The 19,054-nt window shown below is 33.1% G+C and overlaps 1 protein-coding gene across 2 annotated transcripts; it reads left to right on the plus strand.

The window, feature by feature from the left end:
• The first annotated feature begins 3,156 nt into the window (after positions 1 to 3,156).
• On the plus strand, positions 3,157 to 10,743 carry LOC128226976 (carbohydrate sulfotransferase 1-like). 2 transcript variants are annotated; one of them, XM_052937117.1, is made up of 3 exons: positions 3,157 to 3,543; positions 8,304 to 8,652; positions 9,209 to 10,743. In XM_052937117.1, exons 1-3 carry the CDS (start codon positions 3,423 to 3,425, stop codon positions 10,092 to 10,094), a joined length of 1,356 nt encoding a protein of 451 aa, XP_052793077.1. In that variant the 5' UTR covers positions 3,157 to 3,422; the 3' UTR covers positions 10,095 to 10,743. The 2 variants fall into 2 exon arrangements, with proteins under 2 accessions (XP_052793077.1, XP_052793076.1); XM_052937116.1 differs by lacking the exon at positions 3,157 to 3,543 and adding an exon at positions 5,258 to 5,417.
• The last annotated feature ends 8,311 nt before the right edge of the window (positions 10,744 to 19,054 follow it).

A 19,054-nucleotide genomic window follows, 5' to 3' on the forward strand; every position in this document is an offset into this window, starting at 1 on the left:
TAAACGGCACACTGGCATGATGAGAAAATGCAATGTACAATAATCTCCGAGGTCTGCCCTTTTTTCAAAGAAACCATTTACTATTCCTGTGTTCAGGGGGTATACGTCACTCCTGTGACAGCTCTAGTGTTTTATATCAAGCTGTAAATGCACCTTTTTTACCTTGGTACTGGTAATGGTATTTTTCTAATCAATAATTAGAAAATTGCATGGCACCAATTCCGTATCTTCGTTCAAAAATAGGTCATGGTTGATCTTGTTCCTAAAGTAAAACAATAAAACAGCTGATGTTTGCTTCAACTTACTGATTTTGCAGTCAAGTCTTGCATGAATCTGCGCACTGATATGGAGCGTTTTGCATTGTTTGAATAACGTCAAATACAGTTATGTTTGGTGCTTGTTTTTGCATCATTAAGTTGTTTATATACTGCTATGTCTATATATTATAGAATAAAACCAAATGCCGTCGTAAGCAATAAAAAATATTGATCTTGAAATTTTCAGAGATTAGGACACCATTAAAACAAACATTGGACGTTAAGAAATATGGTTAAATTACCTTCCATAATACTGAACAAATGTTTTATGATTAGTCGATAGTTATATAAGCTAAACAGCTGTTCTCAAATAAAGATGCACTCTTACTCCCAGATAAGATTTACCACAATTAATACTTTTGTTTTAATATTCCAAAAAGGATGAAAAAAATGTCGAAAACAATATTTTTTATGAAGGATACCGAGTTTAATTTAAAAGAAATGAGAATAAACCACCGTATTCCTACCTTATGAGACTATAGTAGACCACAGTAAATCTTTTAGCATTCACCAATCATTTTAATATATTTGCGCTTTCTGCTATTAAATACACGGTTACAATCTTGTTATCAGTAATTAATATTTTCCATAATTGAATTATTTAGTAAGTAGTCGAAGGTTTATCAGTCAAAATTTATGTTTGTTATACATGTGTTTGTCCTGATTTGGAATAAGCGTGTCACTTTAATACCCAAACGATATAAGCATGTTCATTTGCCTCTGATAGTATAAGGGCTGATGCAATTCTCATTTTTGGAATGCTTTTATTTCCTGTTAAGCCATATCTAGTACATTGCATGACGTATATTGAATTAACTTCTGAATATCTTATCTTGGTTAGAGCATTTCCTTTCCCTCTAGGATGCATGCTTAAAAACTATAAACGCGTTTTCAATAACTGAATTAGATTAAACTTAAGTCAAGATTAAAGAGTTGAATCTGATTGTTTTGATTGGACTGTAGAATTAATCGGCCAATCGACTGAATGGAATCACTGAGGCGTGTCTAAAAACAATAAATATATTTTGAATATGTTTGGACCATGCTTTCACAACTAAACTTATGTTTCGTAACCGACTAATAAAGGTCTTTTCAGCTATCTACGATTGGAATATTATTATTACTGTCTTATCGGATTTCGGGCAAGCCAGGTCACACATGTTGAGCGATATGCAACACACATGGACATGAATGATGGTTACACTATACCGTGTTGTTCAAGGTCTATATCTACTGTTTAACGATATAAATACATGCACCAGCAACATTTGGATTAACAAGTATTTAATTGAAAAATATATACATATCATCCTGCATTAGTTTTGAAACAGATAAATAATGAAAAGTATAAAGTAAATACAAGTATGATAAAAAGCAACGCTTACATTAATATGGATTTAACAGAATTTAGAAATTAACAGAATTTAGAAATTACAAAAATCATTTGTGTTTTTTCTGAGTATCATTCTGATGCTGTTCTTTTTATAATGTAGAAACAAAAGTCATATTTTCCCTTGAGTGACCTAGGGCTGTATTTATACAGTGCATCTAAGTGAATATTTCCAACTTTCAACTTATTTTTAGTTTTTCTAACAACGAATATTTCAATGCTCTCTTTTTCATAAAATGTATTCATATGCCTATATAATTATGATTTTTTTCGCTATTTTTCATACTATTTTTAAAAAATGGTAGTTTTAACAACTTTTTCACATTTTTCTGAAAATTGATGTTTTCTGGCTCAAAGCGTTACTACCGCTTTTTTTTAAAAAAAAGAGAGAAATTTTCGCCAGTTTTTCAAACAATTGATACCTGTTCTATTGAGCGTTACTTTTATATGACTACATTTATACCAAAATCAGCTTATTTAGAGACAAAAAAAGTAAAATAAAGTCAAAACTGTCAATCAGTGACTAAGAGGTTTTATTAATACAGCCCCTGAATCATTAAATAATGGGCCTTAGGCCGTACACATTTGATGCCTTGGTTATTTGAAACCCTAAATGTAGTGAGTTTATAATACTGTGAAATTAAACATCTTTAGTCATAGTTCGTCCTTTATTATTCAACTTGATTATGGAGAGTTACTTCCCATGGATAAAAATACAATGTGTTACATTTATTGGCAATACTAATTCAAACAGATTTAAAGAAGGTTTGTGACTGAATTAGAAGAAATGTCCAACAAATATAGCTCAACATTTATTCAGATAATTATCAATTAGAATATTATAAAACTGTAATTGAAATGATATACAAATAGTGAATACAATTGACGAGGGTAACACCCACAACCCATCCCCGTTTGGTACACTGAATTCCATGCCATTTTGGCAAGTATTGTAAACGTTGTCTAATGAATAATTTTTGCCGCAATTCGTATAAAACGTTGTTATTGCATGCAGTTTGGATTTGTTAGAATTCATAACAAAGAACATTTTATAAAACATAAAACATTTCAAAATAATTTTGATGTTATAGATAATCAGTGAAATAAGGAGATCATTTGGAATGCCTTATTGAACTTGGTATTGGTATCGCTTTTTTACGATCTGCTTTGATAGATGACGCAGACAAGCTAAGCCAAATTCTAAATATCGAAATGAACATGTCCGATTCTTTAAACTTAGCCTTAAAGTTGAGCAATATGTGGTAAAAGAGCCAGTTGGTATACGTAATCATTGCTTGTTATGCTATGTGTATATTACAAAAAAATGGGACTTGGCAAACTAATATTACCTCCTAAAAAGAATGTTTAAAATCACCGACACATGTTTACAATCAAGTAAGAAAATCGTCATGTATAGGTATGTTGAAACAACCTGTATTTTAAGTAAGCAAATGAATAATTCAGTTGAAGTAAAGGGTGTATCCTCCAAGTATCATATTTCAATGTGCTTTTCTTTTGGTTGATCGGTAAGGTTAACAGAAGTCATATAGCGTGATTGAACTGTTCGGCGTTATATGTTCACATTGAGTTATACACCCGTGCTACAGTGCTACAACCACCTTTTGTGTTTGTGAATATTTGTGTTTGTGAATATTGTAATCTGAACTTTTTTCACATAAATTACGGATTGTTTTGCGTTTAAAAATAGAATAAAAATGGACACATCGATGAAAAACTCATCGAAATGTATGTTAACACTTTGGGCAGGACTGACTGTATTGTTGATAAGATGGAATCGAATATGTTCCGTGGAACCTATGACTAAAACAAATCATGGTAAGTTTAAACAATTCATGGTAAGTTTAATTGTGTGAATAGCTCGTCAAACACACGGATACTTGAATCTTCCAATTGGCCGAGATGATTGACGTAACCATTTAAAATTGTTGTTTATTTAATTCATAATTTATTTGTCTTATATAAGATAGGGAGGTAAAACTAGTTGGCTCGATATTGTATATAATGTCGCCTGCGTAGCATGGCAGACATATAGGGGACATGTCCGCACCCGCTGCCGGTCACCTTCATGTCCTCCGGTTAAGTTTTGGTAATGTTATAGTTACCAATCTTGATTACATAAACCGCTAAATATGTAAATATCCTTGATTGACAAAAGTGTATCAAATTCACTGCTCCTGTGTAATTTGGATCGTTATCACACATACAAGCGTATCCAAAGGGGTGCCCCCCTCCCCCGCTCAAATTATCCAAATTATCCCTTCTCTATATAGGAGAAGAATGGCAAATGAAATGCCCGATATGCACCGTTTCGGTCTAGAGATGGTTTAAAAAAATCTTAGGGAAGTACACCTAACCCGCCCCCTCCCTCCGCCAACACTTAAACCAATTAAATTTCGGTTCTGAGGAATATGCTCAAGTAGAAAAGGTTACGCCCCTAAGTCACGTCTCCTTTTTGTCAAATCCTGGATCCAACCTTTACATTGGTTTCAGTTTTACATCCAGACCGCAACATTAATTGAGGAGTTATGGCCACTGACTTGTCAAACTTTGACCGCTCTATACCTTCACTATTTCTTATTCAATACTTTCAAAATAGATTGCATCCTCTGTTAACAAACCCTTCGGCATCAGTTCAATCAAAAGCAACATAACATTATTACCTGTGTAGTAACGGTCATTGATTTTTTAAAATATTACTAAATTCACTTTGACAGCCCTTCAACGTGTGCTATATGACGTTAAGGAGTTATAAGTGCTTGTGATGCTTTGTGTTTTTTTGCTATAATATGAAACTTTGCAAACTAACATTACATCCTGAAAAAAAGTTTAAAAATCGACACATGTGTTCGTTCTAGTAAGAAATTCGTCACGTGCTTGAATATGTTGAAATAGTAAACTGTATTTTATGTAAGCTAATGAACGATTTAATTATAGTATGGGTTTTTCCACCAAACGTCCTATCAAGGTGCTTCGTTACAGGTTTTTTTCCATTGGTTGACCATGAAGGTTCACAAAGGTCACAGTGTGTTGACATTTGGATCACTTTTGCATTTTACCATTGAAAACAACCTCAGATGTATATGGACGGTTTACAATGCCAGAAATCTTTATATTTAACTGCGCTGCAAATAGATCGCGTAATGATTTTAATCCAGTAGTTAAATTTAATGACATTACTCTTGGGAATCTTAACCGTTTATGCAATACTAGTAATAAATTTCATTGGCAATCAATTTAAATTTAGTTACACAATTTACACGTTAAAACACTACACTTTATTACTATTATTTTGTTTTAATTTTACTAACTACTTCTACTGATGTACCGGCATACACACGAGGTTGTTTTCGATCGAAAATAGCCGAGGTGTTCCGAATGATAGTGTTGTAAATTAATGTGAATTGGGCGGCGTTGTTTGTTCACATTGATTAAGCACCCGTTAAGGGTTAAAACTACTTTTTGATTTATTTTATATTGTTCCTTGTTTAATGTGTTTATGTATGTTGTAATGTGAACTTTATTACAAAAAAATATGGATTGTTTCACGTTTTAAAATAGAGCAAAAATGAACACATTGATTAAAAATTCATCGAAATGTCTGTTAACACTTTGGGCAGGACTGACTATTGTATTGTTGATAAGATGGAATCGAATATGTTCGGTGGAACCTGTGACTAAAATATATCATGGTAAGTTTGATTGTGTGAATAACTCGTCAAACACACGGATACTTGAATTTTCCAATTGGTCGAGATGATTGACTTAACCATTTGCAATGTTTGTTTTTTTTTTAATTCAGAATTTATTTGTCTTGAATAAGATATGGATTTAAAACTAGTTGGCTCGATATTGTATATAATGTCGCCTGCGTGGCTTGGCATGTTATCGATCGTTACCAATCTTGATCACATTGTTAATTGGCATAAAAGCTCAATTTGTAAGTTCGATAAACCAATACATGTGTTAATATCCTTGAATTGTCTTGAAAAATTTACCAAATTCATTGTGTCCGCTCCTATGTTTGAGGTTTTCTTACAACAGGAAATGATCGTTTCCACAAGATGATCCAAGCACCCCCCCCCCCCCCCCAATCATCTAAGTTTCTTTTTATTTTCGAAATAGGAGAAAAAAGGAAAATCAAATGCCCCAATGCAAAATTTCGACTAAAAATTGTTAAAACTCTTTTAGGGGAGTACACCCCAAAACTCCTGCAAACACTTAAACCAATTAAATTTCCTTAGAAAAAAATAAATTATGTGAATTTTCCTTCTCCATGAGAGAAGCTCAAGTAAAACCTAAGTTACACCCGCTCTAACGTCAACTCCTGGACCGCTCCTGACATTGGTTACAATGTTTCATAGACCGCATTTTAAAATAGGGAGTTATGGCCATTGGCTTGTCAAACTTTGACCGCTCTATACCATCACCATTTCTTATTAAACACTTTCAAAATAGGTTACATCTTTTATGAACAAAACCTTTCGACATCAGTTTAATCAACAGCAACAATTATAACCTGTGTATTAATGGTCATTGATTTTTCAAAACAAATCCAAATTCACTTTTATAGCGCTCTAACTTCAGCATTTGTTATGCAATCTTTACGCCACATGGTTGCAATGTTTTATAATCTGCTTTCATAGATACACACAAAGATGACGTAAAAAGGCTTATTAACTTGTCCAATTCCATTTTCGAATGAACACTATAAATTTTGAATCAACTGATTTACTGATTTAGCCGTAAACGTGGGCAATATGTCGTAAAAGGGTCATAATTCCTTGTTATCCTTTGTGTATTTTGCTAAAATATGGGACTTGGCGAACTAATATTACCCCCTGAAAAGAATGCTAAAACAATCACCGACACATGTTTTCGATCCAGAAAGAAAATTGTCATGTATTTTTGTATGTTCAAATAAATTGTAATTTAAGTAAGCAAATGAACTATTAAAATAAAGAACTGGGTATATCAACCAGGTATCATACAAAAAGGTTTTTTTTTTCTTCTTTTGGTTGACTGGAAATGTTCACTGAAGTCATATAGCGTGTTTGAATTGTTCGGCGTTATTTGTTCACATTGAGTTAAGCATCCCGGTAAAGTGCTACAATCCCTTTTTGTGTTTGTGAATATTGTAACTAATAAAACGTGTAATTATTGAAATGTAAACGTTTTTCTCAAATTTTTTGGATTGTTTTGCGTTTTAAAATGGACACATCGATGAAAATGTCATCGAAATGTCTGTTAACACTTTGTGCAGGACTGACTATTGTATTGTTGATGGAATCGAATTCATACGTTCCGTGGAACCTGTTACTAAAACATATCATGGTAAATTAAATTCTGTGAATAGCTCGCCAAACACACGGACACTTGAATCTTCAAATTTGCAGAGATGATTGACGAAACCATTTAAAACTGTTGTTTATTTCAATTCAGAATTTAATTGTCTTATGCTAGAACCTGCATAGCACGGCAGACATATCTTGAGGGCACTTGTCCGCACCTGGTCAAGCATTAGTCATGTTATTGTTACCAATGTTGATCACAATGTTTATTGGCATACAATCTCGACTTTTAAGTTCGATAATCCAGTGAATGCGTTTATTTCTTTTAATTATCAAACGTTTAGCAAATTTACTTTGTCCGCTCCCAAGTTTGAGGTTTTCTTACCACCGGAGATAATCGTTACCACATTGGTTACATCCTTACATCCAGATCGCATTATAAATTTAGGAGTTATGGTCGTTGTTTTTTAAACATTTGACCGCTCTATACGATGACCATTTCTCTCATTAATTTCGAAGTCAGCAACATCGCCTGACTAACTTATGGTCATTGATTTTATAAACATTTGACCGCTCTATACGATGACCATTTCTCTCATTAATTTCGAAGTCAGCAACATCGCCTGACTAACTAATGGTCATTGATTTTTCAAATTATTACTCAATTCACGTTGACAAATCTCTTACTTGAGCATTTGTTATTCAATCCTTACAAAATGTGGTCATATTGTTCAAATGCATTATATCTCAACGGATTTTAACAAACAACCTCACCATGTTCATTATTCAGGTGTTTGTTTGAACTAATTTCCGATGATCAAGTTCAATAGTGAAACAAATCGACCAAGTTGGTTAAGTTTTGTTTGTGTTCTTTGTGGAGTTTTGTGCTGTTGTTCCATGTTTCTGGTTTGTGATTGTTTGTTGTTGTGTTCTATGTCTTTGGAGTTTACCCTGTGCCATTAAACGGGGTTTATGTTTAAACTTTCGACTACTGTGCTTATTTCTGTAGTTTTTATTATAAATATTATCTATAATACTGTGTGATACTTGTATAATTATTTAACATTCCAAGAAGTGGACGCACAAATCACTTACCGGACTTCTAGTTAGGATGTTATAATGTGACGCATTCCTCAAAACGACTCGTAGAATCCCTTTGTTTAGAAATATTGTGATTAAAATATCAAACGGTTTAATATGAATTTCGATTCTTCTTCAAATTGTAAAGCTATTTACGTTATTGTATACTAGGTGCATTTAACAAGCTAAACACGTTTCCTATTTCAGTTCCTAGAGCTTGGAATACTGACGCGCCTGACAGACAAATGGGGTCAGCAACTAGGGAGTATCAACCTGACCAATTACACTGTCAAAATCGACCAATTGATAACGTTACCAACAGCCCCCAATCACATGCAATACGAGGATCAAATATAATAAGCAATGCTTCAATCGTTTTGATTGTGGCATATATGCGGACTGGTTCGACTCTATTGGGCGAGATATTGAGAGAAGTCCCTGAATCGTTCTATATATTTGAGCCTCTGAGAACAATTGAATCAAAGTTTAACCGTCAAAACACTGGCGACAAGAAAAATAAAAGCGTTGAAATTAACACTGCGGACAATATAACAAGGTCAGTATCATTTATGCCATTCTGAATTATGTCAACAACAGTCTAAACAATGTGAAGCCCCGTTAGTGTTAAGCCGGTAAAGTTAGACCACACTAAGCTTAAAGATGCACTCTTACTCCAGAATATATATCACAATTAATAAAATTATTTTAATATTCTGATGAATAAAGATGAATAAATGTCGAAAACAATTGTTCTTATGAAGGATACCGTGTTTAATGTGAAATAAATGCATAAAACATGGTATTTCTACCTAATGAAAATATATTAGACAGCAGTAAATATTTTCGCATTCACCAATAGCTTTTTGCTATTAAATACACAGCTACAGTAATTAATATTTTCCATAAGTAAGTACAAAGGTACTAAAGGTACTTGTAGATAAAGGTTTATTCAGTCAACATTGATGTTTGTTATGCATCTGTTTATATTGATTTTGAATAAGAGTTTCACTTTAACATATAATTTTATTAACGTCTTGTGGCCATACATCGACAAACGAAATCGATGCAACACATGATTAATTTAACTTATTGTTTTATGGTATTTTTTTCAGATTGTTGGACAAGAATAGTGCTGTGGACCAATCAATTAAGTCCATTCTTACCTGTCACTTAGAATCCTTAGAGTATGATATTTTGACAGATCGTCATCATGCGCTCTTTAAAGACTCTATGAAAGACGCTGTTCAGTGTGCACGTGGTAATATTAATAAAGGAAACAAACTGAAGAACTTACTATTGAAAACCAACGGAACAAGCAAAGCAAAACTTGAGGAAGACATTGAACATGCAAACAATGATATCAGATTATGTCTCGCTAAGGAAAAAGAGTTATGTTCTAATTCTTTTATAATCGTGATAAAAACAATACGGCTTAGAATGAGGCGTGTTCTACAGCTTATCCCACACTTTCCAAATATGAAAGTTATCCATTTATTAAGAGATCCCAGAGGTATGTTTCAGTCGTGGGCTAATACGGGATTTCGAGCAGATTTTAGTCAAATTGCCAAAGAATGTCACACATTAAGTACAAATATTGCAATATCGAAATCAATCATTCACCAATATCCAGAGAAATTAAAAATTATACAGTACGAAGAATTGGCTGAATTTCCATATGCAACGACCAAGGAAATATTTGACTTTGTTGGACTTGCATTTAGTGAGAAAATCCAGAAATTTCTAAGCAATAAAACATCGTCTGAAACTCATGGAAGCGCATATGATACAAATAGAAGAAATTCAACCGAGACAGCTAGTAAATGGAGAAAAAATATTAGCTTCGCAGACGCACAGACTATAGACGCGATATGTGTTGAAAATAATGAAGTTCTTGGATATCTGCCTGTTAAAACTGAACAAGAACTACGAAACATGAGTTTGTCTTTAAGAATTCGCCAAAATGTTACGCAGGCATTAATAAAAAGTTATGAGTTTTAATGCAGTCAAGAGGTACGTTTTTGTAGGTTATTTGAGTTTCTGATTATGTTGAAACTATTTATATTATCAGCCTATATGTCAGTTAGTAGTCCAAAATATAAATCATAATGACATTATAAACAAACATCACAAAAATTAAGGTGGACAAACCGAGATAAAACAAAAGCATTAAACGTATAATGTTTAAACTTTTGGCTATTGAGCTTGTTTCTGTAGTTTTCCATATACATATTGAAAATTCAAATCGAATTCAAACAAAGGTTAGATCGAGAATGATCAAGAACATTATTGCAAAGTTCTTTCTTTCAAGAACACGATTCTCTTACAAAACTTTGTATTATATTAATTCATATTAATTCGAATATTCACCTGTTGTACATACCTTAAGTACTATATAGACAGTACATTTTTATTAACGGTTTCATTGAAAATAATGTGTATGATATAAATGTGTTTTCTTTTATTGTTTATTGTAATGATGTCCATTTTATTAAGTTTGTTCGTCTTGTTTGTATTCTATGTTTGTACTTTAAATCCTTTTATTATCTTTATTTTTTGGTTTCATAGGATTTCAATAGCGATTTTGTTTTAATTAAAAAAGATCATTTTTGTCTGCCTAAAGAAACTGAACAAGAACTACGAAACATGATTTTGTCTTTAAGTTACACCAGTATGTAACACAGGCACTAATGAATAGGTGTGGGTGCTTAAAGCAATTTTGCAAAAAGGGAATGATGGGTTTACAAGCGAAATCAAGAATAGTGTAGATCCCATTATGAATTAATTATTCGATCGTACCGGTATTTCATATTGGAAACACTATTGTATTTGGGAATCCGACAAGTCTGTATCAGAGCTATTTAGCCAACAATTGTGAAACTCTGGGCCACAGAACACCTATTCATAGATAAAAACTAGGTATTTTGAATGGTTTGAGACCGTTTAAAACCTGAACTAATACAGTGTGTGTATACCACGTGATAAATAACGTCATATATGCTACGTCAGAAGGCAACATTTTGCTTAAAAAGAAGTCTTAAATCAAAGATAACTTTTCTTTTACTACACCATTTTAAATGAAACCAAGGGCAGTCTATGCCTCTTAAAGAGCCCCGCCTTCGTTTTATTACCGAAGTTTGATAAGGTGTTTTGTTTCATCTAACACCTCGACAAACAGGTTTCCAAAATAATGTTTTGACAGTGCTCCGTCAGACGGCCGTATAGTGAAAAGGTTTGTCGAAGTATTTTAAGAAACTACACTCTCAATTCAACTCTGATCGAAGGCGGGGCTCCTTAGGCGGCGTAGACTGCGCTGTTTCATTTAAAAAGATGAATAAATATGAAAGTTATCTTTGTTTAACGTCTTCATCTGAAGCAAAATATTGCCTTCCGGCGTAGCATTTATGACGCAATTTATCACGTGGTATACACACACTGTAATACGGAGTTGAAGTATTTGATTAAAATTAAACACATATATTCTATGTAAAGAACACTATAAGTGTCCTTTTCATCTTATACTCATACATATCTCATATGTTCGTATAAAGGATTGTTAAACATATGTATCTCCCTTTGAATTCTGCTTTGAATATTTGTATATTGCCTGTTTTTTTTCTTTAAAATATCCTCGTTGTATCCTTTCTCATATAATCGTGCGACCTTGTTATCATAATTTAAGTTCTTTAATATTATACTAGTTAAACTCGTTATTGTAGACTTGTAAACATTTTAAACCGTATCCCAATGGATGATACCTTTTAATTGTTTATAATAATATTTGGCTGTGTGTTTTGTAAACGATTGTTTCCATTCAATTATCAAGGTATCGTAAATAAGATGAAGAAACGGACAGAGAACACCGCAATGTTAGCGTAACGACGTGAAAGTAATATTGACAATCTGACTTAAAAGAGATTGAATGGTATGGAAACTATAGTTGATATAATATGTTCAGCTTAAAAAAAGATATTTATGTCGTTGTTCAAACTAATTTGAGATCGTTCAACACTAAGAGACTTCCGTAGTTTTCATGTAAACCCCAGCCGCCCTCTTTGACTCCTTCAACACTTTGGTTTTTCTACGGTGCACCTTTTCTCCTCTGCAAAACATAGAAGCATTGATCAACAAATATTTAACCATTAAAAAACAACAATAAATGAATCTTCCAGACATTAAACGTTTGTGTATATCGTGTAAGTTCTACTTAAGTTTAAAATTGAAGCTGTATCAAACTTTTGCGGGAATTATTAATAAAATGAAAATATTGTAAAATTAACCGTGTTAGCTTCAATTCCAAGTGTATTATTCAAACATTCCATCGTCTGCATTGTGCTGCAACCTTTTGTTTTATTAAAAATATTGCCAAGTTAGTTTTGATTTTACCTAGTATATACACATGCATCCAAAGCCTCCTTCTTAGGCTTGCATGCTAAGAATGTCGGTGTTAAGTGATTACTGTGTTAAACCCCATTTTCCTCCCGTAAAGCTTCCAGTGTCACCCTTGAGTTTGAACGGTTCTTTTGCGGTTACCACATTATTGACAGATCCATGACGGTAGCCCAATTATATCTTTTATTTCAATTTTGGCGATCTACAGAAAAAATTGTCGGCCCGCTCTTTTTTCTGTACATCAACATAATTGGACTCTAACTTATTTGGTGTATTTGGTGCATTAGCCAGACTCGATTGACTAAAAATTAATCAAAAATTGAAAAATCTTCTATAGCCATTGGCCAACACATAAATGCAAACACCAAGTATATGCTACCGTTTACCATTGACACTAGTTAAACAAGTAAACCTTGGTTGAAAAATAGTCTAACTGAAATTTACTATTTGAAACTGTTTTTTGTTGCATTCGTCAGAATCGATTGACATAGAATTATTGAACTTTTTTTTAAAAATCTTACACACAACTGCAAACACAGATTAATGATAGACGAGTTTGTACGGTTTCAAGGCGTTTTCAACGTTATTTTTGGATAAACGATCTTTCGATGTCGATGTTAACGATGTGCATTGTCTAGTGAGTTTCTTCTTTGTCGTTTGGTGCCGTTGTCTCACAAACAAGATAGCATAACTTTATCAAATGTTTGGAGTCCACGCTTTTGGAAAGTTCCACTGTAGCTCAAACTGCAGTCGTATAATATAATATTATGATGTGGACGGAAAAATGCAGTAAGAAATCTTTTCTCATTAATGTCGACTCGACGTCGTAAACAGAACATGATAAAGGCTTCAGGTTATATTTAATAAGTTAAACTCCATGCTTTTATGTCCTAATGTGTTCCATCCATGATTTAAGTTATCGATATGTTTGGACCATTCGTTTTTCATGCGTTTAACTTATAAATATTGAACTTATTAATAAATATTCCCAAAATAATTTAAAACCAACAAAGAAATATGTGCAGTTACCTTCGTATGAACATCATGCCGGCAATCGTTAAGAAGCCCGCACTGAATATCGCTCCAGACACTGCACCCGCAATTATGCCTGTCAATATCCATGCAAATGATAAAAAAATCAAGAAGGCCAAACGCGTTCTTATAAATGGCACACAGATATTTTCCATCAAAGGCAGTTAACTGAAATTGTGAGCTGGAAAAAATAACATCAAAAACTTCGCATAATTTTAAAGAAATTCATATATAATATATTAAATTATCAGTTAACAGTCGGAGTGCGGAGGCAGAGCAGTTATTAACCAATTGTAATAATTTTGAAAGAGCGGAACGTAATTCCATGGACAATTTCATATTTGATGATCTTAAACAGCATCTTGATTCTTGACTCAAGTGACAAAATATGCAATGAATATGCGGGTCACGTTTATATACCGATAAGGTTTGTCTTACGTTTAAAACTATCAGTATCGCCAGGATCATTCTTTCGTTGCTTTTCCGAAAATGAATGCATTGATTTATCAGATAAGTTCTTACCGATCGAAGCCAACTATATACACACGGTTTAATATATGGTTTATGAGAAATATAACCATACAAACAGAAATACATTTTCTACAAAAATGTTTAAAATCACCCCTTTTGTTGTTCGTCTTCAAAAGGTTACATTTGCGTACTAAATTGTAGCAATACATATTTGTCTTTCGATAGAAGCATTTCCATATTTGTCTTAAAATGTAACATAAACATATTTGTCCTCAAAAAGAAACATTAACATAATTGTCTTTAAATAATAACATGTACATGTTTGTCTTTAAATAGTAGCCTTTTCATATTTGTCTTCCATGAGTAACATTCACATATTTGTATTTTGATAGTAACATTCACATATTTGTATTTTGATAGTAACATTCACATATTTGTCTTTTGATAGTAACATTCACATATTTGTTTATAATAGTAACGTTTACATTATTTTGCAGGATAGAAAACGAAGACGGTTTATACCAGCTCGAGCTGTGAATTGATCAATTGGAACCTCTCCATCGTCACCTCTCTCATTTCCATCGTCACCTCTCTCATTTCCATCGTCACCTCTCTCATTTCCATCGTCCGTCACCTCTCTCATTTCCATCGCCACCTCTCTCATTTCCATCGCCACCTTTCTCCTCACCATTGTCATACTATCCGTATCGGTATGACGTTGTCTTTGTCGGCGGCGTTGGCGTGACGTCATCTACGAATGTACAAAATGTTACATATATATGCCTATATTTCAGCATACCCTACAAATGCTAACGTCTTCCAGTGTTATTTAACAACGAACACGTATAATTCATGTAAGTCGGACTATTTAAGGTACATGCTTTCACTTAAGGAAGTTATATACGGCTATGAATCGAATCAGAATGACACGTTATTGTGATGGATTTATTAAGCAATTACTTTGAAGAAATACATACGCAATCATTGGCTCAATGTAAGCGTTCACAATTCAAAAAATAATCATTTTGAAACATCAGGAATAATAAAATTAATAAATAAAAATATGTAAACAATACCTGTCGGAATAATCCTTGTTTCAAATCCTACACTTTGGTTTTGGGTATAAAGAAATAAGCACAAAAATAAAATTCGCTCCTGGGTACGCATTTTTACTAAATATTTTAACACGGATATTTTTTTTAAAGTTGATACATCAACAATGGACCTTGCTAGTAGTTGGTTGATACATCAACAATGGACCTTGCTAGTATTTGGTTTATTCATGGTGTGATAAAGCCAATTATATCATTCGACATTTACAATGCATATCCTTGTGATCGCCACATTTGTGTGTTTCAAGATAAAAACACTGATAAGCTGCTTTTGAAACACAACGCAAAACCCAACAACAAACATGGTAGAAACTGTCGAAAATACAAAAAAAGTAGTGACGGATTAAGTCGATGTGCAGTTAAGTCTTATGTGCAGATTCATCTCTCATCTTGATAAAAACAATCAGGCTAAGAATAAGACGGGATCTACATCTACTACAACACTTTCCAACACTATGTGAAATTTCCATTTGATACATATTATTTTCTCTTTTTTCAAAAAGTCGTATCATCTGGTGTCTAGTATCTTTAAGTGCAAATATCGCAAGGTCAAAATCAATCATTCAACAATATACAAATATATATTACATCGTCTAAAAGTCACGAGTACGCCTACAATAAATATGGAGGACAGCAAGACAAGTGAAATGCTTTACAGACGTACATATAATTGATGCAATATGTGCTTATATTAAAAAAGTTCATTTGTATCTGCCTTAACAAACTGGACAAAAGCTACGAAACATGATTTCGTCTATAAGATTCCGCCATTATGTAACACATGGAATAGGTATAAGTTCTTAAAGCAAGTGTGCATAGAGGGAATGGTGGGATTTACAAGCGAAATGAAAAATAGCGTTGATCAAATTATAAATTAATTATTCAATCATATCTGTAAATCAAATTGGAAACACAATTTGAAAATCATCCAACCCTGTACCAGAGCTGTGAAGTCTAAAATACTGAACCACTGGGTCACTACTTCTACTTTGAATGAAAATGATTTATTTTAATTGGTTTGAAACCGTTCAAATCAGGAGCCAATACGGGAGTGAAGTATTTCGACTAGTTTGTTTATTTTGACTGTGTGTGATGCTTATAGTTTCAAACAATTACTGCATCGTATCTTTGAAATATTTTCGCATTAGGTACTCTGAATTGAATTTCTCCGTCTGCAAATAGAGTTGGGATCAGTGTTTTTTGTTTGTTTTTGTGTTCTATGTCTGTGCCATTAAACGGGGTTTATGTTTAAACTTTTGGCTACTGAGCTTGTTTCTGTAGTTTTTCACATAAGTATTAGTATTAAACACATGTCTTATGTGTAAACAAAAATAAAAGTAAACTGTGAATCTTACAAATATTTTATACATTGTGCATATTCGTTTGAAGCATTTATGTGTCTCTCCCTTTATATTTTGCTTTGAATTTTTGTACATTGCATGTTCTTTTGTTTAAAATAGCCTTGTTCTTATCATTATTTCTCAAAATATCATGCTACCATGCTGTCTTGATCGAAGTCCTTTGAAATATTATACTCGTTGAACTTGTTATTGTAAACTTGTAAACAGTTTAAATCCTGAGCCAACAATTGGTTGATATTTCTTTATATAACATTTGGCTGTGCTATTTTTCGTAAATTGATTATTGACAATTTGTCTGAGATCAAATGGTATAGAAACTATATTTGATGTAATATATTCAGCTCAATAAAAATGATCATGTTGTTGTTCAATGGCGCCCTATCAAAACCTTGAAAGCAACACGATCTAAAAAAAATCCAATAACACCAACGAACATTATACATGTTTAAATTTGAGATCATACAACGTTTAAAGGCTAAAAGCGTGAAATAAAAAAGGACCTCAAAACATAACTTTATTTAACTGATCATAATTCATCGTTAGTGTAACACTAATACAATTTCGACTGTTTTTGCAATGTTTTATATTCCGGACCCTCTTTCACCGGTATCAATTTCGTCAGATGATTGCATGTTGACTCCAGGATTGACATCTGTTGACATCTTCAATACTCTCAATACTTTGGTTTTCCTATGGTGGTCCGCATCTCCTTCTCTGCAAAACATTGAAGGAGTGATGGATATATAAAAGTAAGTTGTTTAGTACAGCGACGTGTGCATAACACAAATGATGTTTACAATACGAATATAAATTATGATAACACGCCTATAAGTCACCTTAATGTTAACATTTCTCAAGCATTGGTACATATATTAACATACATAATTTTGTAAGTCGCAGTGCTGGTTCTCTTAAGCAAAGGGTTCTTAGTACAGGTTGTTTTTAATGGTGGGTACTATTAATAAAGAAACTAATAATTCCTAGAATACCGAACAATTAACAGCGTGTCCATCTCTAGTGTAATCAGGCTACTTGGTTGTGTATACAATGTTGATACATGTAAATGTTTAATACACAATTTAATGGCACAATGCATTATGAAACAAGTATATATGCTATGCATAAGCTTTCACGGTGTACTTCGCTAACTACCTCATTTTGTTCTTTGTTAGAAAAAAAATAGTTTTCAACGTCAGTTAGATTATTGAAATAATCTTCAGAAAGCACAGGACCAAAGCACAACATTCTTGTTTTAGTATACGATGCTCATTTTAATACAAATTGACACTCATTCTCAACTCCCTGGGCATCGCATATCCAGCAAAGTATTGTATCAACAGGTTAACCTAATACCGCCAAGTTTCTATTCTTAAAGGTAATATACAAGTGCGTAACTGGGGCAGTAAGGAACGTCAGTTTTTGGCCAGGCCAAAGTTTAAATAGCTTTCGTAATTAAAGTCTGCGTGACAAACTGTATGCGTTCTTATTTTCGGCATCAATCTATATATTTATTTTTCAAGAGAACAAAAAAAATCTTTTAGACATTAAAAGGTTTTTGTGAATTATATTATTTTTACTTCAGATTCAAATTAAAGCTGTATCAAACTTTCCGAGAGTTAAAAATAAAAATGAAAACATCGTGGAATTAACCAAATAAGCTGTAGTTCCCGGTGTTTTATATGAACATTTTATCGATTGTATTGTGTTGCAATGAACATATATATGCTTTTGTTTTATTTGGAATATATCCTACATTTACATCCAATGAAAATGCAGATTGGCAATCATTAAGTACTAGGCTTAATCGTAAAGAATTTCACCTTTCGCGGGTGTTTAAGGGTCCGCCCATTGCCTCTTATCCGATGCACAATCCCTGCCTCAGATTGTGCGTTGACAATCTGTCAGCCAATGCGTTGTATTCTATGTTATTCAGATGATCCTAATTTAAGATCTAAATGATGAAGAAGGTCAGGCGCTCTCTCCGCTTACTCTTTAGCATTAAGTAATTCATGTCATCTTACTGTGTCTGTGTTAAATGCTTACTGTGTAATCTGCATTTTCTGCCGTAAAGCTCCCAGATACTTTCGAGTTTGGACTGTTCCAATGCGGTTACTACGTTATTACTGATCGTTTCGAGACGGTAACCACGTTTTATATATGTTAGAGTTCAATTTGGGCGATCTGCAGAAAATAGAGTCGACATTGGGCGATCTGCAGAAAATAGAGTCGACATGCTCTATTTTCTATTTGTCGTTATAACTCGTGTTGGTGTTTTCGGTGCATTCGTCAGAATCGATCTACTTAAAATAATGAAAATTTGAGAAATCTTCGATTGCCAAAACTTCAATTGACATTGACCCACAAAAAATGAAAACACCAAGTATGTGCTACCATATATTATTGACCCTATTAAACAATTAAGCCTTGGTGGAAAAATAGTCTGACTGAAATATAATCTATGAATCTATTGTTGGTGCATTCGTTAGAATCAATTTACATTTAATCAATAAACAGAAAATTAAAAATATCCTCAATTGTCATTGGCCCACACAAAAATACAAACACCAATAAATGACGACCTTGTACTGTTAAA

This window comes from Mya arenaria, chromosome 3 (assembly GCF_026914265.1).
Source record: "Mya arenaria isolate MELC-2E11 chromosome 3, ASM2691426v1".
NCBI classification, from domain to species: domain Eukaryota; kingdom Metazoa; phylum Mollusca; class Bivalvia; order Myida; family Myidae; genus Mya; species Mya arenaria.